General features: G+C 43.3%; 2 protein-coding genes across 2 annotated transcripts; both read left to right on the plus strand.

Annotated features, from left to right (window-relative positions):
• Nucleotides 1-1,373: 1,373 nt before the first annotated feature.
• Nucleotides 1,374-13,171, plus strand: dthd1 (death domain containing 1; the record flags this gene model as incomplete). Its single annotated transcript, XM_080792267.1, has 10 exons — nucleotides 1,374-1,425; nucleotides 2,875-3,421; nucleotides 3,744-4,077; nucleotides 4,370-4,549; nucleotides 7,119-7,381; nucleotides 8,296-8,454; nucleotides 9,963-10,252; nucleotides 11,736-11,986; nucleotides 12,462-12,519; nucleotides 12,876-13,171. The coding sequence occupies 10 exons, from the start codon at nucleotides 1,374-1,376 to the stop codon at nucleotides 13,169-13,171; spliced, it is 2,430 nt and encodes an 809-aa protein (XP_080648393.1).
• On the plus strand, nucleotides 5,878-6,510 carry LOC308335833 (large ribosomal subunit protein uL22m-like; the record flags this gene model as incomplete). Its single annotated transcript, XM_080793051.1, has 1 exon — nucleotides 5,878-6,510. The coding sequence occupies one exon, from the start codon at nucleotides 5,878-5,880 to the stop codon at nucleotides 6,508-6,510; it is 633 nt and encodes a 210-aa protein (XP_080649177.1).
• Nucleotides 13,172-23,426: the final 10,255 nt, after the last annotated feature.

Below are 23,426 nucleotides of genomic sequence, written 5' to 3' on the forward strand. Positions count from 1 at the left end.
CACATTAAGATTTGAGAAAACAGCTAAATTATTAACAGATTGCTTATTATGTCAGTTTGATACTGATAGAAAACAATGCTTAAAAAATGTAGGAATGCAGGAAGTATTCTTTAAGAGCCATTTCTCACCACACACGTTCTCATGGGTGCACCTTTCACATTTTAGACCCCATATCCCAGTGGCACTTAGGCTGTGATTGGCTACTATTGTCTGGCAACAATTCATTGTGAAACATCAATGTGAGGAGAGGTGAAATCGTATATCACACTGTTTGATATGGTGCACAAAATTTATTTATTTTTGTATATGATTTGCCATAATTATTTACAGAATGCTGTTTTTTACTGTAAAGGCAATGGTTCTATGACGTACATTATGATTGATCGCCGTTCTATTTTTGACCGATTCGTTTGACAAGAGGGGGCTTAAGGTTTAAGAGCTGTCATGTTTTTACTGTGTGCTTGTAAAAGGTGCTAAAGAGAGTGACAGTATAGGGATGAGAGAGATGTCTGGAGGACAGCAGTTTTTCTTCCTTTGAATCCTTCAGACTGGCCACTCTTTTGTCTCCCCCTGCCACGCCCCCCCTGGGGGGTCTCCTTGGCAACATGCTTTACTGCTGCCTGGCACTGTTGTAAATACAGCATTGGCTCCTGTAAACCAAGATAGCACAGTGGTCACAGTCAATGGCAAGGACATACAGTCAGTGTGCAAGCAAGGCTTGGAGAGACTGCAGCTTCTAGTATGACTTAACCCAGGACGAGAAACATATAGGGGACGACAGATTTTTCTTTCTTTTCGTTTTCTTTTTTAAGTCAAGTGCAAATATTGATTAGATTGTACAGTCAGAGATTCCCTGGTGTTGAACATGCGTGGCTTACTTGTGAACCTCCATTTCTATATCCAACTTCATTAAACAGCTATTTGTTTTCTTTTGCTATTAAGGGAAACACAGGCTAGATTGAATACTACTGCATGAGACTATGGTCCACTCTGACGTACTGTAAGTGATTTGTTGTTGTTGTTGTTGTTGTTGCTGCTGAACACTCATTAGGAGCTTTAAAGGTTTCGTGACATTCATTTTCATTAATTTTTCTTTTAGATTTTATGACCTCAATTGCACCCGCAACCTGAACTTTGAACATTCCGTGATCAATTGTCTGTGGTATGGGGTTTAGTAAACTACATCACAGTCCACAGGCAAATCAGAGCACTTGTTTGAGACGAATTATTCAGAAAACCCCAGACAACAGAAAATCTATACTGAATGTTTTTTGGGTGCAATTGAGCTCAGAAAACCTTAAAAAAACGAATAATAATAATTACAAAAACATACCGGTATGTTTTTTTTAATGTCACCAGACCTTTAAGGATGGATGGCGATGGGTCTCAGCATTGCAGAGATGGAGAGCACAGAATCCTCGGCCAGTTGGTTGAAACCCTCCTGGAGCTGGGAGCTATGAGATGCTCCCAGCAGCGTCACAGCAGCAGCAGCACTGCAGACACAACAAGAGGAGGAGGAGAAGCATGTGACAGAGGGCCCATCATCACAATCACAGCGGGGGACACAACAAGAGCACTGTGGCCACCAACACCACCACCACCAGCAAAGGAGACAGCAAGAAGTGAAAGAAGGACAGTGGAAGAAGGAATAAATATAGGGAGCACCGGCGGAGGCTCTAAAAAGAGCGAGTGTGAGCAGCGCGTGCTGAGACTGCTGAGGGAACTGTGTGTCCTACACTCAGACAGAGTGGCAGCCTGGAGACAAGCTGCTGTTACTGGAGGCCCGGCCTGCACGTCTGCTCCTCTTTGTCCACCAGAGGGCCAACACCAGCAGGAGGAGCAAAATGGGACAGGTAATAGTCTCATCTGAAAGCCTGTGTGCTGTTTGAAAAGCAAACAGTAACATCTAATATGTTGTCATGGCATGCCAAGAGAGGCGTGGATTGTCTTGTTTGCATATACTACTGTGTCTCTCCGTCTCGTGGAAATGGAGCGAGATAGACTTGATTTAAAAAGCGATATACGAGTAGATAGGCCTACACAGTGGTGGCCAAAGTATAAACAATCCCAGAGTCGTACTTGCTTTAAAATAATAATAATACTTATGTAATCAAAAGTAAATTTTCTTTTTAATATGAAGTCATTGCTACCTAATACCTATATTCTTTGCAATGCATTTTCAGAACCTGTAATAACTTTCTGAAAACACCTAGTAACCTTGTAGAACCACTATGGTATACACAAAGCCTACTGTATACACCTAATCATGAATGCAATTCCATGAATGCAATTCCACGCACGCACGCACGCGCACACGCACGCGCACACACACACACACACACACACACACACACACACACACACACACACACACACACACACACACACACACACACACACACTTTCTAAAGGTGATGTGAATGCACTTGCAGTTGATATAAGTGATTTGTTGTGAATGACTCCTACAGTTTTGTATTGTCTATCTAATACAAATCATTGGCATACTAAGTCTGGCAATAGTAAGAGGCATATCAAGGCTTACAATGTAAATACCATAGCATGATGCTCCCAAGTTCAGTAGCCTACTTCTCTTCTATTCAACCTTTGCATGATACATTGTACATTTCCCATGGCATGGTATGCTCAATATTCAATTTCAACATATGTTCTTTGTGAAGTTTAGAACTAAAATTAGACTGCAGAATAATGTAGTGGATTGTCCTATATTGCTTAGTCTTACGTGAAAGTAATATTTTGAAATGATTTAATATTCATTATGTTCGTGGAGAAACAATGGTGGTCTAATCACTCTATAATGTATTGGTCTAAGTTCAGCTTTTTGTGCTGTTCTTTTTGTGTTTCCACATCATTTAGAAACTGAAAGCACCACGTGCTGCTCGGACCACTTCACCCGTACCTTCCTGGGGGTCCTGGGTGACATAGGGAGCATTGTGGACAGACTGGACCACATCTGCACCAAACTGGACGGGGCCATGTCGACGTCACACACCGAGGAGGCCATGGCCGCCACGCAAGTAGATCGAACGTGCACAACGGAGGAAGTCCTCGCAACATTTCAGGGAACCAGTGGCTCTGAATCCTCAAGCCCTGACCCAACGACACCCGGACAGCGCACCGTCGACTCTCCCTCTGACCCTCTCGGGTTCTCGGGTCGTGAGCAGGACGGCGGAGATGGAGACAAAGACATGGAAAGCCACACGAAGCCAGCACTGCTCTCTCAAAGGTCACTCGACGAGGATAAAATGTCCAATTCTAGCTCGGGACGATCTGAATGCAGCGATTCAACAGAGGTCAGGCCAGTCTGTGATATTGAACAGCAGCCCATTTCCCCAGAAGCCATCGCAGTCTTCCCGCAGGAGACCAATGAAGATGAGAGAAATAGTGAATGGGTGACTGTGGGGTGAGTAACGGATATCACAGTCTCTGTTCAAGTATATCAGTTTTTAAGCCAATTAGTTCTTCTGTGATCAGCAAGCAGGACATTGCTGGTCTGCGTCTGCATTTTGTCTAGACATGATTAGATTTTTTCCCCTTATTTTCCCTGTCACTCTTAACCGCATCATCAACCTTGGCTGACCGTTCATGAATCATTATGGTAAAAATGAATATTCATTATAATATATAATAATATCCTTGACAGATTATAATATCACACAAAAACATTATTTGTGGGATTGACAATAATACTCAACTGTATTCTGTAATGATCACGTCTGCTATAGACTCCCGGGGCGACTGGAGGGCGGCCAAGCAGACGTACCAGACGCGTGCTACGTCACGGCTCCAGGGCACGTGGCCAACATCATGTCGTGCGACGTGGTCGACGCACTGAGCTCCGTGATGGTGACGGCGGGCTCCGAGGAGCTGGTCAGCAGGGTGGTCAGGCTCAGAGTTCCAGACGGAGCCCATTTCCGCTTCCCGATCACCGTCATCGTGCCTTTCCAGGCACGTTACCGGGGGAACTACAGGGACGTCGTGGTCAAGGTGGTCGACGGGGAGAGGAGAGCAAACTGCATCACGCCCGCATCGACAGAGGGCACCTACGGAGGGCACAGGGTATAGAGTGCTCTGTCACAGTTTCACATATACAAGGGGATTGGTGTATCTGATGTGAATTCATGAATATATATACATGAATATTATGTCAAAGCCAACACCGAAAAATTGCACCCTTATGTCTTGTATTTGGTGTAATATGTCGCACACAGAAAATAGCAGATCTACTATTTTCAGTGCACGACATCCTTGTCATGTCATCTTCACACTAGAGTTGAATAACACTGAGGATTTAAGATACTGTGTGTGTGTGTGTGTGTGTGTGTGTGTGTGTGTGTGTGTGTGTTGTCAGGGCTCCTTTGCGGAGGTGAGAGTGTACACCCTGGGTGTGTTTGCGGTGGTGTCCTGCCTCAGAAGGGAGAACTACACAATCCCCAGGAAGGGTCTGTCTCTCAAACTGCCCATGGACCCCCGCGTCTGTCTGGACTACCTCCCAGGATGCTTCACTGCCCCTGTGGTGGCCCAGTCAATGGTAGGACATTCATCTGGTCAATGATGCACTTGTGCAAGAAAAGAAAAATCACACCTGTGTGAAGTGAGCCGTGCAACTGTACCGGGTGGGGGTCCCCGGGGGCTCCCCACAACATCCAGGCCCCCAGGAACGCGCCCAGGGGGTGGCCCGAAACAGTCCGAAACGGTCGAGAAATGACAGATACTATGTTGCAGATTTCCGTGCTCGGACACAGAGACAGACACATAATTATACACGTACGTGCGTACGTATAGGGACACACATAGCTGCGTAATGGAGCAGGGGCACCGCTCAAAAACAGGGGACATTTTCTTAAGCACTAACCACTACAATTCATCATTATGACAAATTACATTTGCGTAAATATTCACTATCTTTCTGTATTTTTCATTCAAAAATAATGAATTGCATAAAATGCAATTCATTATTTTTGAATGAAAAATAGTGAACAAGGTGACACCTCAGCTATTTTCACTACTTTTCATTCAAAAATAATGAATTGCATTAAATGCAATTCATTATTTCTGAATGAAAAAAAGTATTATTTTTGAAAATAACATGCGCAAAAAATATGTAGAATTGTTTGAACACAAAATGCATTTTGAGAACGCACACATTTGTGCTGCCCCCCACACACAATCATTCAGTTGTGGCCCCCGGCCTAATCTAGTTGAATACCCCTGACATAGAACATGGGCTGTTACGTGGCACTTACAACTACGTTGCATGCCCATAAGAGATCTCTGTATCTGTCAGTCCATGTCGATGTTATGCCCATATATGGAGATCCCTGATACCATCAGTATTATGCCCATATATGGTCATAACACAGGCTTAAGTCTGATTCATATGTCTTCCGGCCGGTCCTCCCATTATCAAATTTTAATAATAGGATGTTGATAACTGGCCTACTCAAGTGCAAGTGCAAGTCAGGAACAATGAAAGCTGGGAATGCGTGCCCCACGCGGTAATGCAATACCCATCGTACCCATTGTCAGAGTACGGAAGGACGGACGGACGGACAGACGGACGGATGGACGGTAAAATGTGTCTGTCCGTCTGTGTCCCTTTTGTGCCCATATATGGATATCCCTGATGTCATCAGGCATATCAGTCTGACCAATCTCCTTATAATACCCTGATGTCACCAATTTGATGTCACAGTACATAGACTGGTGTAGACTCCATATTTGGGCATGCCCGACACGGAACTCCATTTAGGGGCATAAGGGACAAACACAGACGCATACAGAGATCACCACGTATATACCGGCATAAAGGGGAGAACAAAAGCGAAACGTCACTTTGCGTCGCAGAAATAAAGCAACATGGCGACGGCTGTGACAGGCGGCGGTGGTGTGATGTTTCTCAGGAGTGTTGAGCGGGCGTTCCCAAGGTTGTCGGCCTTCGGCGTTGGCCGTCACCACGCGTCGTCACGTCTCCACACCAGCAGCTCCCTGGACGTGATGAAGAACTGGGACAGAAAAAACCTCCAGAAGTTCCCTCCTCAGCTGCCGGACGAGCCGCGCAGAGCGGCGGAGGTCCACCACTGCCGGCGGCAGATCAAATACAGCTCAGATAAGATGTGGTACCTGTCCAAGCTGATCAAGGGCATGAGCGTCGATGGCGCCGTCGCACAGCTGGAGTTCAACGACAAGAAGGGAGCCAAGATCATGAAAGAGGTGCTCCTGGAAGCCCAGGAGATGGCCGTCCGGAACCACAACGTTGAGTACAAGTCCAACCTGCACGTGGCGGAGTCGTACTCCAGGAAAGGGAAGTACCTGAAGCGGATCCGGTACCACGGCAGAGGGATGTTCGGCATCATGGACAAGGTGTACTGTCACTACTTCGTCAAGCTGGTGGAGGGACCTCCACCCGTGCCGGAGGAGCGCACCAGCCTCCAACAGGCACAGGAGTACGTCCAGGGCCTACGGAACCGTACCATCATACACGGCCTGTAGGATGCGTGTTTGCATGTGTAGCCTGTGTGTACTTGTGGGGTCAAATATGACAAATTTGACAATGTGAAATAAGGACACACACGTGTACAAGTACATTTTCTATGAACTCATTGCTGCCTATACTGTATATATTCTTTGCAATGAATTTTCAGAACTGAAAACACCTGATGAATGCACTGATTTGCATGTAGAACCACTATATAGTGGTTCTACAAGCAAATCAGTGCATAGTATATGGTGTACACAAAGTCACAAAGCCTACTGTACACCCACACACACACACACCCACACACACCCACCCACACACACACACCCACCCACACCCACACACCCACCCACACACACACACACACACTGTCACACACACACACACACACACACACACACACACACACACACACACACACACACACACACACACACTTTGTGCATATTATATAGGATGATTATACTACGAAAAAATAATTATGATTAGCTGAAATAAGTGCGATCAGGCGATTTTGTATTAATTGTATAGGTTGGGATTCTGACGAGGTCACCGGCGTATATATCGTATTATATATTATTATGTCTTAGTGGGCATAAGTACTGTGCCTTATCCGCCTCAGATCCAGCCAGTGGATGCAGCCCTCCTGTCCAGCATCAAGTCCAGGAGTGATGCGTACCCGTCGGTGGTCTCCACTAGCCCCCTCCTCTACCTCACACACCCGTCCTCCCAGCCGCTGCGCCGAGCTCTCACTCTCACCCTTCCCTGCCCCCCCAATCCTGACAAGAAGAAGGGGGCGGGGCAAAGGGAGGAATCAGAACAGCACATTGCCCGGCCGTTCAGTGCCGCGCCACCACGGGACACGCCCACTTCACTCAGGCTGAGGTAAAAAAAAAAGAAGAAAAAAAAGAACATCATCATCATATCATCATCATATTCTGCATATTTTAACTTTTTCGTTGACTTTTCTGGAATGAATGCCCTACTTTCTCGTAAAAAAGTAGCAAAAACTAAAAAAGCACAAAAGTAGCAAAAATAGCCAATCTACAACTCACTTGTGAGCTTGTAGATTTGCTATTTTCGGTAGTTTTGTGGATCTGAGCCAAGACCAAGATCCAGAGATTAATTTAATAATTAAGGTAGCTGGAGAAGAGATCCAGAGATTTGATGAATTTGCCTTAATATAAATACTATGTTTAGATGATTTCTATTTATATTAGGATAGGAGGCTCCACTTCCGCTTTATATTTGACTCATGATAGAGCTTCCGTTGCTCCAGACTGTATGATGGAAGCATTTGAAAATTGCGAGAAGCAACAGTCTGGCAACGCGAGACTAATGTTGTGTTCACATGGGCAGATGAAACGATGCAGTCTACCATTCATTGTCAACAGAAGCCAGCGGCGCGAAACTACAAAGCAGCCATGATGCGTGAAGCTGATGTTGTACTATTACTAAAAAACGATTTAAAATAAAGGGATTTAAGATCATTAAAGCTGGGCTGTTGCCTGAGTCCAGTGCATTGTGTCAAGTTCCGATCCAGGACTTTGTCACACTTCGCCATGATCTTCGCCAATAGAAGTCTATGTAGAAGTCAAGAGCCACCATTTGACTGGCCCCATCAAGTGAAAGGAGTTGTTGCAACTCTCCTTCAATGGCTGCCGTCTGAACGCACCATAACCCGACAGCGGCGACATGTGACGTGTCTCAGTCACATCCAGTTTCAGCAGGTCGCTGTGGCATGAAACTCAACTGTGACTGACATGAGTGTAAAAAATGAGAAATAACTCCTCTTTCAGAACTCTGAGTGCCTCCGTGAAGACCCGCAGGCAGACGGCCAATGAGCTCCTGCTGCTGCTGGCCAGGAAGGACGACCAGTGGAACGTTCTGGAGAAGGTGGCGGTCAGGAACGTGCAGAATGGACTGGTGTCCTTTGAGCTAACAGAGAGCTATGGCAGGTGATTAGAGCGCCCCTCACTTCACACGGGTGTGATTTTGTTTTAACAGCAAGTTCACCGTCGGTCAGCTTTAGTTAAAAGCTGGGATTCCTGGTATTCAACCCCTCAAAACCCACACTACCTCAACCGTATGGTTTGTCAGTGGTTCTGGTTCTCAAACTTTTTCATGTCAAGGACTCCCACATTTATATGTACAGACTGCAGAGGCCTATCTGAAAATATTTTGTGCCAGGGACCCTCAGAAGAGAACGTTTTCGTAATACTTACAGTACATCAACCGAATGGTTTATGTAAACTCCTTAGTAAAGCTGGTTGACAATCTGTGTCAAGCAGCAGCATTTCCTATTTCAACTTGCACTGGTGTTCGCCTTCAATCATGAATGATATCATTTTGTTTGTTATGTACGCTTGGTTTCTCTTGCCGAACACAAGGTGAAAACAATCTGTGTCCCTGTCCACTCTGGGCTGCTAAGCTTCTAAAACAATGTAATGCAAAGCTGTTCTATTGTTTGCCTTGATTCCTTCATCTGAGCTCAGTGAGGAATCGAGGATTTACCTGCAGGCAAGTAGTAAAAGGGACAGTAAATCGTCCAATCTTTGTGAAATGTCTCGCTCCAGTACAGAAACTGACAAGGTTTAATGTAGACATTAATTTGCCAAACACCTCATAGTTTAGTCTCACAAAGAGGACAAGGAGTGGAGGAGGTGATTGCGTGCCTTCAATTTGAATGTTTAACATGTAATATTCAAGGAGAAAGGCAGAAGTTAGGGTTTTTCAATCATTTCTTTCTGATTTTGAATTTGAATCCCTTTCCTTTTTAAAGTTATGGATGGTGCAAGCTTTGAAACCCAGGTGTCACCTCTGAAGAAGCAGAGGCCGGTGCGGTGCAAAGGTGCTCAGTTTCCTTCACAGAAAAAGTCTGGTTTCAGGAGTGCCCCTCACTTCACAATTGACATGATATGAGGAATTTACTGTACATAAACCATGTGGTTGGTTGAGGTATAGCATGGATAAAGCATTGGGGGAATGAATACCAGGAATACCAGTCAGAACATCATCATTACCGAAATGACCTGTTGAAAAATAATAATTTGGATAGGGAATCACAATATGAACAGCAATATGCAAATAATTTATTGGTGGCCTTGATTTGGCTTCCCCTCCTTTATCTGAACGTCCTTCTTTCTTATCTTTTTTAAAAATAATTACAATTTAGGCATCTATTACTATTACCTAAAGATTTGACAGAACAATAATCCTTTTGATGAACACGCATCGTCATAGTCTGCTACTGTAGCCTACATGTTCAGTACCGTTCTTCCCCTTCCTTATCTGAAAGTCCTTTCTCACCAGACTAATATTCAGTGGACTAGATATTACAGTAGTTCACTGTTGCATGTGAATGGCCCTTGTAGTGGATTAATCTTTACTCCACTCAGCAGCAATCTAATCTCTCAGTTAAACACAATTTATTTTTCTGTCTGTCTGTCTGTCTGTCCCTCCCCAGACTGTTAGTGGTACGCCTCCACTCCTCAGTGCGTCCTTCTAATCTCATCTCCCTGGTGGAGGAGCTCGAGGAGTCGATCTGGCGCCACGCCGTCACTATCGTCCTCCATCATCAGCTCAAGGAGCCCCATGTCATCCTGGTGAGCGCCCTGCCCAGCAGAGACCTGAGCTGGGAACTTTCTAAACTCGGGGCCCAGGGCTACGCGGGGCCTCCGGGGGCCTCGCCGGAGATTCCCATGTGCGAGGGAGACCAACTGCTCATCCGTTTCAGTGGCAACATCATCTCCACAGGTAGGGAGCAAAGCATGTGTAAATGACATTTTGTTACAGTTGTGTTGGCCATCCATTGTTTCGAAAATGGAAGGTTACGGTCTGATGATAAATCACAGGAATTCTGTAAGGCACATACTTGCTTAACCTAAAAGAGAGCAAAAATAAAAAGAATGTATATATGCTGAGATGTTGGTGCTCTCAACTGAACATTGACAGAGTTCATACTTCAGAGTTATATAGTCCCACTATAGCATCTAGCAGTATTATATAGTATAGCATCCTGACTCTCCTATATATTTTCCCACTGACTCTGTTCTTCATGTTTTGAACAGAAACAGTATTTCACAAAAATGGTGTTTGCGGCAACACAAACTCCACAATGTAATCCTAAACATAGGACGCATTTTCTGCCGAGAAAACAATAACTGGAGCTCTTTTGAGAAACAGATATTTCGTGATGGCAAACACCAATTGCACGCACGCACACACACGCACGCACGCACACACACACACAGTAGTAGTGACTATGGCAACGGCACGTCCGAGACCCGACACAAAGCTGTTCCAGGTATCAGGTGGGGTCAGGACAGGCCTGCCTTGTCAACAAGGTCTTATCTTGCCACTGCTTGTTGCCACAACTCCAGATGCCTTATAGACCTGACAATAACCCTGATGAATTATATGTTTACAAAAGCGGCAGAACATGAAGTTAATCTCGCTCGGGCCTGTCCGACCGACCGCTTTGATGTTCGGAATGTTAATGTCAGTGTTTATGGAGCTCCGGCTATCGCTGTGTGTGTGTGTGTGTGTGTGTGTGCGTGTGTGTGTCTCTTAATTGACACTGTCAATGTGTTTGCTCAGCTCTGAGGTCTGTGCTGAAGAAACTTTCATGTATTGAGGCGTATCAACACTGCTAAAACGGTGAAATCACCATGCTGCCACAGTAATAGCCCAGATTTCTTTACGGTGTCCTTTGATGGTGTCGACAGTCATTTAAGCCATAAGTTGTACCTAGCTGTGTTACTAAACTTACTATCACACCCATGATCACAGTAATGCATACAGTACACTGTATGTGGTATTATGGCTGTCATACAAAAACGACCAATTCACTTGTAACGTCGACAGTTTTGTTTACCACCCTGGTGGCTTAACCATGTCTGTGTATAAGTCCTCATGAATGTGACTCCCGGGATTTTAATCAGGTTCAATTATGGCCTGTATCTTTGCAAGCCATTCCCCTCGCTCTCTCTACCTTCTTTAATACACAGTCCTAGAGCCTACTTATTAACACTCAATGTGTGTTGTACTGTCTCTAAAAAGAGATACCGGTATATCAAAATATTTCCACATCAGTGGTAATCAAAAAAGATATAGGCTACGATTCAGAAAATCCTAGGCCTACTGTGCTGTCCATTTGGAAGTAAAAAACAAAGCAACGACACAACAACATGGCAAGACATCTTGTTCACATTCATCTTCGGTTCATGCTTTTAAATAGGTACCCAAAGCAACCAAAATGGCGGAGCATACGAGCGGATCACCTTTCACAGTCAGCATAAGAATCATCTCCTCTTGCGTCTGACGGAAGTGGACCCATTCGGGAACTACAGTTCATCTCATTACAAGGGCACGGCCATCTTTTACAAGATTGCCAGAGACCAGCTGCTATGGCGAGGGGACGGGACTGTCCCTTCCAACATCAGCCACCTGGGAGAGCCCATGTGCAAGCTGTCGCTGACTTTACCCAAGGTATAGGTCTATATAACAAACTAACTCTAAATTAAAGAGGTTTTCAACCAGTGGTCCTTGAGGGGGTTCCAGGTGGTCCCCAGCTAAATGATGGAAAGTTGGTAACCAAATGGATCTTTAACTCTTGAGAGTGTAAAATTAAACCAATGGACCCATTTGGTTTCATTTTACACTCCCAAAAGTTACATTATTGTTAAACATCTGCATTTACAAGAAGTCTACACAGTACAAAATAATTGTTATTTTGATCAACATTTACCTGTTGTCTCTCCTATGGTACCACCATCAATACATCATGGAATTGTGGAAACACTTTTTCAATAATAACAAAATATCCCTTAGTTTTGGGTCTGCAAGGCTAGATCTCATGAAAATGTGTTCAGTGGCACATTTAACAATGGGCCTTGATATGAAAAGGGTTGAAAACCACTGCTCTACTATTATTTAATGTTGTGGCCATCCCGTCACCTTTCAGAAAGAGAGAACCATCAACCGACCCATCAGCGCAAAAGTGAGGGTATACGATGAGACAGGTCAGTGAAATATGCTCTGTCTCTCTCTTGTTTTCTGTCTTTCTCTCCATGGACACTCCGTACGGTACACTACTAGACAATAGACATACAGTATATTCCTTATTCCAGCCAACTCCTTTCATCCCTCTATGCAACAGTGTCTTAAGTTAAAAAAAATATGAAAAAATAAACTGAGTACTTTCTCCACCACTGTACCCAACCCATCTCCCTCCCTCCAGAGCCTCTGTCGGACTCCGTTCTCTCACTGTGTCTCCCTCCCTCCAGAGCCTCTGTCGGACTCCGTTCTCTCACTGTGTCTCCCTCCCTCCAGAGCCTCTGTTGCACTCCGTTCTCTCACTGTGTCTCCCTCCCTCCAGAGCCTCTGTCGGACTCCGTTCTCTGGTGGCTTTCCGAGGAGCTGTCGGAGGAGGAGGTGGCCCTGCTGGTCCTCTCCCTGCGCCTGAGCCGCAGCTCCACCCAGCTGGTGAGGCTCCGCGCAGGGGAGCGCCTCTCGGCCCAGGCCTTCCACCTCCTGGCCCTGTGGAGGAGAGGGACGCCCACGGCGCAGCACCTGGCCACGGCCTCGCGCCTCGCCCGCTGCCTGGAGAAGAGCGGCAGGCCCGACCTGGCCAGGGAGCTGCTGCTGCGCAGTGGTGGAAACTATAGCAACTAAGTACTTTACTTAAAGGTTTCATTTATTTTTATTTTTCGTCTTTCTGTCAGGTTTTATTATTGACCTCAATTACACCCAAACAACCTGAAACTTTGAACATTCAGTGGATTTTCTGTGGTCTCTGTGTTTCTGAAGCCTTTTGAGCTGCAATGAAAACAGACAAAGCTCACAGAGGACAACTTGAGCTCACAATGCGTCGCGATGCGACACATTGTGAGCTTGTATATCTGCTATTTTCAAACACTATTGTATACATTGTAAACTTGAAATCGGACATTCTGCACAGTGAGTACTTTTACTTTTGGTACATTAAAGGGTAAGACCACTTTTGTAGAGGTTTGGGTTGTGTAGTTACCTTGCCATGATGTAACTCCAAATGTGGACAAGAAATTAAAAATAATTGCTCAATTGACTATTTGAAGATCTGGATCCACGCATCCAGTTCGTCCTAATAAAAATGGTAAAATCAATCAGAAGTTAACATTTTTATTAAAAAAATAAAATCACATGAGTTTTGGTGATACTCTATATTGTCTGAATTAGTTTGTGTTTGTTTACGTACTAAAATAGTAACTTTGAGAGCTGTTTCAGCATACAATGTAAATGAGGAGCATATTTTGAATTATCAATTTCTAATCACTGGAGCAATTATTTTTAATTTCATGGCGAGGTCACTATACACAACCCGAACCCCTTAAAAAGTACATTTTGATGCCAATACCTTTGTACTTTTACTCCGAATTCCGGACTTTTACTTGTACCAGAGTAGTTCTACATTGCAGTATTGATAGCCTACTAAGTACTTTTTGTTTTGGTGGTTTTGATAGTATAATCATAATGGCTTTAGTATGAGGTTTAGATGATGTATTTTAGCTGGGAATTTATAGTGAATCTATAGTGAAGGACATGTCTGCCAAATAAGCTGCTTGCAATGACTAGGCTCATCCACATGGGGTCAGTGTTTGCCTGTCAGATTATTAACTCTGTAAAGTCCCTGAGTCTAGTAAAGCTAGATATTTCATCCACATGGGGTCAGCATTGGCCTATCAGATTCTTTGCTTTGTACAATTATCCCTAACTCTAGGAAATCCTTCTACTAATTATTTAAAGGTTGTTGTTTATTTTAAGTTAAACGTAATGATTGATTCTGAAGCTCTTTGTGGTTTGTATATCTGGATTGAAATGTTTGTTGTTGTGAGATGTCAAAACCTATATTTCTCAGGTATTATTATTATGATTATTATTATTACTTCTTTAGATTCTTGGCCATCTTTGCATGATGGTGGTCATTTTGCTCGCACATGCATGAAACTATGTTTTTCCTTTGTATTCTGCTGTTTGTTTCCATGGAGCTGCATGCTAATTGACAGCATCAGATAAGAGCTGGCCCCTCTGGCTCCTCTCTCTGTGCAAACAGTGAGACACGACCTCTTTTACAACTGTCAGTCCACTTTGACTTGACCATTGATTGGAGGAAGAAGAGCCATTCAATGTCTGGTTGCATGGGAACCACATGGTATTATTGAGTGGTACAACCACTCCAAGGAACAGCAATGTGATGTCCCTATGTCTGTATGTCCCTATGTTTAGGGTACCAACAGGGGGCGCTGTTGCACCACTCACTTCAGACAGGTCTGATTTTTATAAGGTATGTGGTTCTCAAACCTTTTAGCGTATCGTATGTCTCCCCGGGACCTAAACTATAGTGAAAATAGCTGATCTATACAAGCGCACAACACAACGTATGAAGTATCTTTTCCCCCTCTAAGAAAAAAAGGTTTGAATTTGTTTGTTATTATACATTTTTTTGTATTATTTGTGATAAAAATTAAAAAATAACATCTTTTGAAATATAATAGGGCGTGTTCGGAAATACTGTGCAATGAAAACTAATAGGCGAGTGCGCTCCGGTGCTGTATCTCCGAACACGCCCATAATAATTAAACACAAAAAGTTGTAAATAAAGGGGTACTTTCCTCGCGAGTCGCGACCCATACAAATTGGTCCAGTGAGTCCCAACTCACCGCAAGGGATTCTAGTTTTCTGTCACGTTAGCTCACTGGCATAAAAGTACGCTGAATTGCATATGAGTCACATAATTTATTTCCCCCTGGCTGGGAGTTTATATCTAACAATGACTGACTGGCAAGCCTCACCGGGGGGTTTTCTCCACCTCAGCAGATTCACTCCCTCACAGAGGCTACTGGCTAATATGTCACAATCAACAAACAGGGAAACAAATCTACTGTTTCAGCAAAATGATGCGAATCAAGATGAAGTTCCTTTTCCATCTCTGCGTCCCCCATGTGCCCACACTGTCTGTGACACCCCCAGTGGTGCAATTTACTTAAGTACTGTAATTTTGAGGTATTCGTAATTTACTTGAGTATTTCCAATTTCCAATACTTTTACTTCTACTCCACTACATCTCGGATCCAAATATTGTACTTTTACTCCACCACATTTATTTGAAAACTTTAGTTACTAGTTATGGCCAAAATGTATGTAACTATATTACGACACATACTGTACTTAATGTATGTGTCGTATGTGCCCTATAGACATTTTGACCATTTGAAAATAGCTGATCTACATGCTCACAACTTGCTTGTACATCTAATAAAAAAATTAAAAAAACGTATACATTTGAAAACCTGAAATGGGACATTCTGCATATGAGTATAATATACTTTCTACTGTATGTACATTTTGATGCCAATACTTTTGTGCTTTTTCTGGTGTGTCTGACTGTTGGTATGTCTAACTAAACACATGCACCCCCCCTCCCCTCCCCTCCCCCCATGCACCCCACCTCGTTACACAGTATATCATTATGCACCTGCTCCTCTCTCTGGGGGGTCTCTAGAATGCAGTGGTGGGGAAAAAAGGTTATTTTTTGTTTTTTTACTTAAGTAAAAGTATCAATACTGCAATGTATAACTACTCCGTTACGAGTAAAAGTCCGGAATTCACATTGCATTATTGATATACTTTTACTTAAAAATATTAAAAAAATCCCACCACTGTATTCTAGAGACCCCCCAGAGGGAGGAGCAGGTGCATAATGATAGCCTGTGTACTGAGGTGGGGAGGGGAGGTCCCATTACTATAAATGCGGTGGGGATGGTGTGTGCAGTAAATGATGTATAAAATGCTAACATGTGGAGCTGATGGATATATACCCATGAGGCCTGATTTCCCCTTTTCACTGTCTCTCTCCCCCTGCATACATACATCCCCCCACCCCTGCCCTTCGTATATCTGTCTCTCCATCTCCAACCTGTCAGCTGGGTTTACAGTTATATCCCTTCTCCATCCATCCATTCCTCCATCCATCCTCTCCGTCGAAGGGATCAATATCTGTATTTCCCATTGCTTTTTCTACCATCAATGCCCGCTGCTCTTTCAAATCAAGTCTTTTTCTTCCATTCGACCCCCACCCCACCCCTAGTAGGAGAGCATTGTGCCTAGAGTGTGTGTGCGGCAGTGGGGGGTATCATTAGCCTGACATCAGGGCCCTCCTAAACACACACGCGTGCGTGCACGGCTGCACGCTCAGGGCTTGGCTAGAGGTAAATGTCACGGCTCCAACAGCGCGAGGAAGTAGATTTTTCCCTTTTATTTCATCTCTCTCTCTCTCTCTGCTCACTAGCCTCTACATTATTGAAAAGGCCACGCAGCAGGGCATGCTGGGAGGCAGCCTTTCGTTTGGTCCCTATGGGGAGGGAGGGATCAGGCTGGTTGATGAGGTGAGGCGCTTCCCACAGAGCCACGCAGCATAGAGATGTCCCGATTAAAATCGCCCACTTCATCATCTCATCATCCTCTTTCACATTATTCACAGAGCTCCGTCCTGAGGTGGAATTATATATATCGTCCCTGTCAGGTGGCATGTCCAAAACCGCTGCAAGAATCCGTTGTTTAGTCACAAGCTCTTGTTAATACTTTTCTTTGGTTAAATATGTATTCCAAATCACGACTGAACCACTTTCAACCTATAGTGTCCCTGCTATGGGTATGCCATTGTATACAGGCAAATATACAATATAAATATACAAAAAATGTATATCCCTGGTTTCATACATGCGGTTACGGGTATAGAACATACTTCAGATCCCTTTAACGGTTCCTATAGGGGGTTCCAAATGGACCCTTACAGGTCTGAAACGCTGAGTGTATACAAATGGAACCAACATTAATGGAACCCTCCATTTGGTTCCATGTATACACTCTCAGAGATATGGTGGTAGTACTATACAGTATGCCAAGTAATAGATCTCAAGAACATGGAGCAGTTTATAAGTTCTGTAAAATACGCTGCACAGAATGGATTCTGGATTCTACGGTAATACTAAGTGCCTTATGAATTTTAGTCTAAATCTTTTATACATTTTTGGCACGATGGGAGACCATCAATTATAGGGCTTATTAGGAGGCAACTTCAACATCCCAGTTTATGGACGCACAGAGAAAATCTGACACAGGGCCATTTGCTATCCTAAGTCATAGTGTCTCTGCCAGTGTTTATTTCGCCATGACAAGAAATGTTTGTCGAGTACCTAAAAATAAGCTATAAACTATCACTAAATACATTAGACAATTTCATCAACAAATAAAAACTAGACTCAAAAGTTGAGTGTAGAAGAGATCCAGTAGAACAAGTCATTTTATGCTTGGTGGTGGTGGGTGTCGCGCTCTGAAAAGGGTGACAAAGGGTTCCTATGAGCTTGTAGATCTGTATTGTTGGTGCAATGCCACGTATAAATCAGACCAAGGGTCCATTTTACACTCTAAAGAGTTAGAGATCAAATAAGGGTCTTCAGGTGTGGGGTCTGTGGCCAGAATCACCAGTGACATATGAAGAGCAAAATGGTTGCACGGTCGCCATCATGTGAAACTGGTCATTTGAGATGAGCGGGAGAAACAGCTCTGATGCATATACCCTGGCTCTGCATGCTCTGAGTGAGTGAGTGAGTGAGTGTGTACATGAGTGCGTGCGTGCGTGCGCCTGAGCCTGTCAGGCATATAGTATTCAGTGGTCTGTGTCTCATCCAACCCTCATTGCACATGTGCATGGCCCATGACACGGACATGACTGCACATATATGCTTCATGCTTGGCCTCGTCAATGGATGATGTCTTTGATCTACTCAAATAATACATTGACACTGTGATTGTGGTATTCTATACATGCAGCAGTGGAGAGTCAAATGAGGTTGAGGCCAAGAAAAGAGAGAGAGAGAGAGAGAAGAGAGAGAGAGAGAGAGTGAGAGAGTGAGAGAGAGAGAGAGAGAGAGAGAGAGAGAGAGAGAGAGAGAGAGAGAGAGAGAGAGAGAGAGAGAGAGAGGAGAGAGAGAGAGAGAGAGAGAGAGAGAGAGAGAGAGAGAGAGAGAGAGAGAGAGAGAGAGAGAGAGGGAGAGAGAGAGAGAGAGAGAGAGAGGGGGGAATTGACTGAATGATGACAGACACAGAATGTTACCAGGGTGTGGAATCAGCCCGACATGACATCTAGCCTGTAGTGGAAAGTATAAGTACATTTACTTACATAGTACTGTACACTTGAATAACATTTTGAGGTATAACATACTTTTACTTTACTGGAGTATTTCCAATTTCCAATACTTTTTGATTTACAAATTCTACTCCACTACATCTCAGATCCAAATATTAACGTACTTTGACTCCACTAAATGTATTTGAAAACTTTAGTTACTAGTTAGTTTGTAGATTTTGCTTATTACTATTGTTACAAAACATACATTTACCACTTAATTTCGGCCATTTTAAAATAGCCAATCTACAAGCTTAGATGTGTATTAATTTCTACTGTTGTTCCCACATGTCGGATCGTTGCTCCGTCGGATCTGCGTGTGCATCCCCATTTGAAAACTTTTGAAATGGGACATTCTGCATAATGAGTACTTTTACTTTTGGTACTTTAAGTACATTTCGATGCCAATACCTTTGTACTTTTACTCAAGTACATTTAGAATTTCGGACTTTTGCTTTTTCTACAGTTTCTACAGTGCAGTATTGATACTTTTACCTATGTAAAGATGTGAGTACTTTTCCCACCACTGCACTGCATGCATCTAATGTGTGTGTGACTGTGTGTGTGTGACTGTGTGTGTGTGTGTGTGTGTGTGTGTGTGTGTGACTGTGTGTGTGTGACTGTGTGTGTGTGTGTGACTGTGCGTGCGTGCGTGCGTGCATGCGTCTCTCTGTCTATTCCTGGCCTTGAAACACTAAAGCTTCAACAATGGTCTTAAGCTGTTATTATTGCTATCAGATTCAGCACAGGACACAAACCATGACAACGTTACAGCTAGGGCTTCAAATTAAACCAATGCGTCGTTAGGTCTTCCGCTAGTCGAGTTCCTCAGTATGAACAGAACAGCCAGTGTTTTATCTGTATTCAAGCCAAGCACCGTGCACAGTACACTAGCAAATACTGTAGACATATTTGGTTATTGTTATTTTCAAAAGAGATATAAGGTATAGAAGGGGACAAATCTATAAGCACATTTCATGATATTGCTTTTCTGCAAATGTCTGCATTTCTTAGGAATAATTGCCACCCATTTTGCTTTCTTTGCTTGTAGATCAACATCTGTGGCTGTCTTTTTTATTTCATCATCGCATCTATCACCAGAGGTAATTGTAATTCTGCAAACTGTAAATAAATACTGTAAATATATACTAATCAATCAATGAAAGACATTGTCCACTTTCAAATAAAAGTCGATAAGAGAGCTGAGCCAGAAGGCAAAGCTTTCTGTCTACCGAGCAATCTTTGTTCCTACTCTCACCTATGGTCTTGAAGTGTGTGTGGGTAATGACCGAAAGAATAAGGTTGTGGATACAAGCAGCCGAAATGAGTTTTCTCAGACGGGTGGCTGGCATCTAGCTCCCTTAGAGATAGGGTGAGAAGTTCGGTCACCGGATGGATGCATAACTTTAACTTACTTTTGGACTCATTGTAAACCTTTAGCCTACCAATCTTTATCAATGCAGTATTCCACAATTGTACTACAATTGATACTACAGACATGTTGAAATTCAGGATGGATTGGAAACCATTTTCTTTAATGTTTTTGTGTTAACACTTTGATCAAAACATACTGGAAGCCTGCATGTCACTGTGCCACAGACATTTCCTGGGTTTCACTAGGGCAGGGGTGGGCAAATTTAGATGGGTCAATTTGGTTCCAAACTATCAGTTAGCTGGGGACCCCCTGGAACTCCCTCAAGGACCCCTGGGGGTCCCCGGACCCCACTTTGGGAACCACTGGTGTAACATAACAAAGGCAGTAACATTTGAATACTATAAATTTAGACTGAAGAAATGAAAGCGGGTCATGTTTGCAAAACAATAATATATCAGTATTTTGATATTAACCTGCAGGCCACATTAAGTGAAGGTGGGGGCCGCATGTGCCCCCGGGCCACCAGTTGCCCATGTATGGACTACTTAGGGTAACATAGCATGATACAGTCAGGTGGACCACGTGTCCATCTCAGCCAAACAAGAAGCTTTTTGCTCTGCGTCTCCTAACAATCCTGGGTCTGAGACATGGCTAATGCTCAGTGGTGGAAAACGTACTCACATGTTTTACTTGAGTAGAAGTATCAATACTGCAATACTTTCATTGTTACAAGTAAAAGTCCAGAATTCAAATTGTATGCTATACGTGAGTAAAAGTACAAAAGTATTGGTATCAAAAAGTACTTAAAAAATCTTTTGAAAATAGCAGATCTACTCGCATCGTGACACATTGTGAGCTTGAAGATCGAATGGCCGAAATGTGTATGTACTGTACCAACTTGGATCAACTTGTGGGGTTAATGTATTTAATTTTTTTTAATAATAATCAAAATCTACAAAAGTTTTCAAATACATGTAGTGAAGTAAAAGTATTCGGATCTGAGATGTGTAGTGGAGTAAAAGTAAAAGCATTGAAAATGGGAAATAATCGAGTAAAGTACAAATACATCAAAATTGTACTCAAGTACGGTAAAGTACAGTACTTGAGTAAATGTACTTGGCTACTTTATACCACTGCTAATGCTGGAATGTGCCGTTTCTTGACCTAAACATACTCTGACAGAAGTTCTCATGGTACCCACAGGCTCATGTGCTTCGGTTATGCACTCAACTGTGTCTTGGCTTTGCCAGAAAGCTTCCGGCTTCAGACACTGGATTTTTTATATACAGTATATATATAGTATATATATATATTAGTGGGCACTTTTGTTTAGTTTATTTTTCTTTTTTTTATGACGGGAATTCCCGGGTAGCCCGGGAAAAGGTCGGAAAATTTCGGGATTTAAAATGAGCCAAATCCCGCAAAACCTTCCTGGATGGGGGCCCACTTACTTGAAAATCTCAAAAAGCAGCCCACTCACTCATCTGACCACAACATTAGCCAAAAAATAGCAGGTCTACAAAGTGCACGACGTGTGGCTATTTACGCTATTTACCTCAGAATAAGGAAGCTGTATAGGGGTTCATGTGGCTGAAGGAAAGGTGACCAACTGACAACATGACAGCAGCTAAAGGTCTCAGAGCCAGAAAGCCAACCACTCTGTCAGCAGCATTCACACATACTGTTCTCTTCCCGTCAGTCTTGTCCCCTTGTAGACAGCTGGACTGATGGATGCCCTTGCAAACTTGCAGAAGGGTAACTCTCTAAATTCCCACGAGGACACAAACGTCGCTCTATTTGCAAGTGATAATTGCAATGTGAACGCAAGCACGCAGTATATCAAGTCAGCTGAAGCAATCTAAAGTACTGTGGCAGTGGTTATTACGATGGTGACCCCAGTGGCACACACGCCACCCTGTTTTGACAGGAGAGAAGAGAATGCGGAGAGGGAGATTGATGGCAGAGTGATATTGTTGAAACAGATGACAATAACAATGAGCCACACATGATCGACAGTCCACAAGACAGAGATGGGTGTCTTCTTGTGGGCCAATGAAATTTCCACTGTGTACATATACGCAATATGAATATTACTACGTCAAGAAGTTCTTGACTGACAGATGGATACCACACTGTAGGATGTGACACTCTAGTCTACAGCCTAGGTCTGATGGGATGTGTGCGTTCTATTTCGGGGTGTGCCAAGATTTGCATTGGGTTATTCATATCTATTTTTTACATGATGAGTAAATTGGTTCTATAGGCTACAGTTGCTGCCAACCGCAATGCACCAACCTCACAGAGGCAAATTCATTATACTTATACCTGGAAATAAAAAAAATAAAAATAAAGTCTCCTTATACGTTTTATGCTTTATACTTTAACCCGTTCCCTCTCATGTCTGATCATGTCGTAAAAACAATACCACGGCTGAATGACTATACTTCTTTTACATGTAAAAAAAAAGAAAAGGCTTGCAGGTTCATGCTCTCTACGTTGCTTACATCACAGGTTTTATATATTTAGTTACATGGCAGATCTTGTTAGTGTCTTCCGTAAGAGCCTGTCTGACTGGCTGCCCTTCCACTGAACGTCAGCCTCTGGCCAGCACCATGGTTAGCATGGCAGATGATTGTGGCCATGGTTGCTATTGGGCCTTTTTGACTACAAGACGGTACGACACTATGTGAACCGTGTCATGTAACACAGTGGTTCCCAAACTTTTTCATGTCAAGGACCCCCAAATTGATACTAATTAGCCCACGGACCCCCATTTGAAAAGATATCCCAGGGACCACCATAAGACAATATTTTTACGGCTCTAGCAGTGATTCTCAACCAGTTTAATTTCAAGGACCCCGAGTATGACATGCAAATTAGTCTACAGAACCCCATTTAATGTAATTTCTATCTCTGGGACCCCAGATTTATATTGTAAAATCAATGTTAATGTAACTCTGATAGTGTACAAACCATTTGGTTCCATTTGTACTCTCTCAGAGTTACAGACCCATAAGGGTCCATTTGGTTCCAAACTATCATTTAGTCATCCAGGGACCCCTGAGGGTCCCCCATTTGGGAACCACTGGTGTAACATATTGTATTTCACAGGTTCTGGGTGTGTTTCCATCAGTGGTGTAAATTAACCAAGTGCATTTACTTAAGTACAATGTTAGGGTATGTATTTCACATTTTAAGTATAGTTACTTTGTAGATTTTGATTATAATTAAAAAACATAACCACTTCAGCCCTATGGACATTTCAGCCTTTTTAAAATAGCAGATCTACAAGCTCACAATGTGTACCACCATAATAACTGATGTTAAAA

Source organism: Protomyctophum bolini (assembly GCF_963924005.1).
Source record: "Protomyctophum bolini genome assembly, chromosome: 20".
In the NCBI taxonomy this organism is placed as follows: Eukaryota; Metazoa; Chordata; class Actinopteri; order Myctophiformes; family Myctophidae; genus Protomyctophum; species Protomyctophum bolini.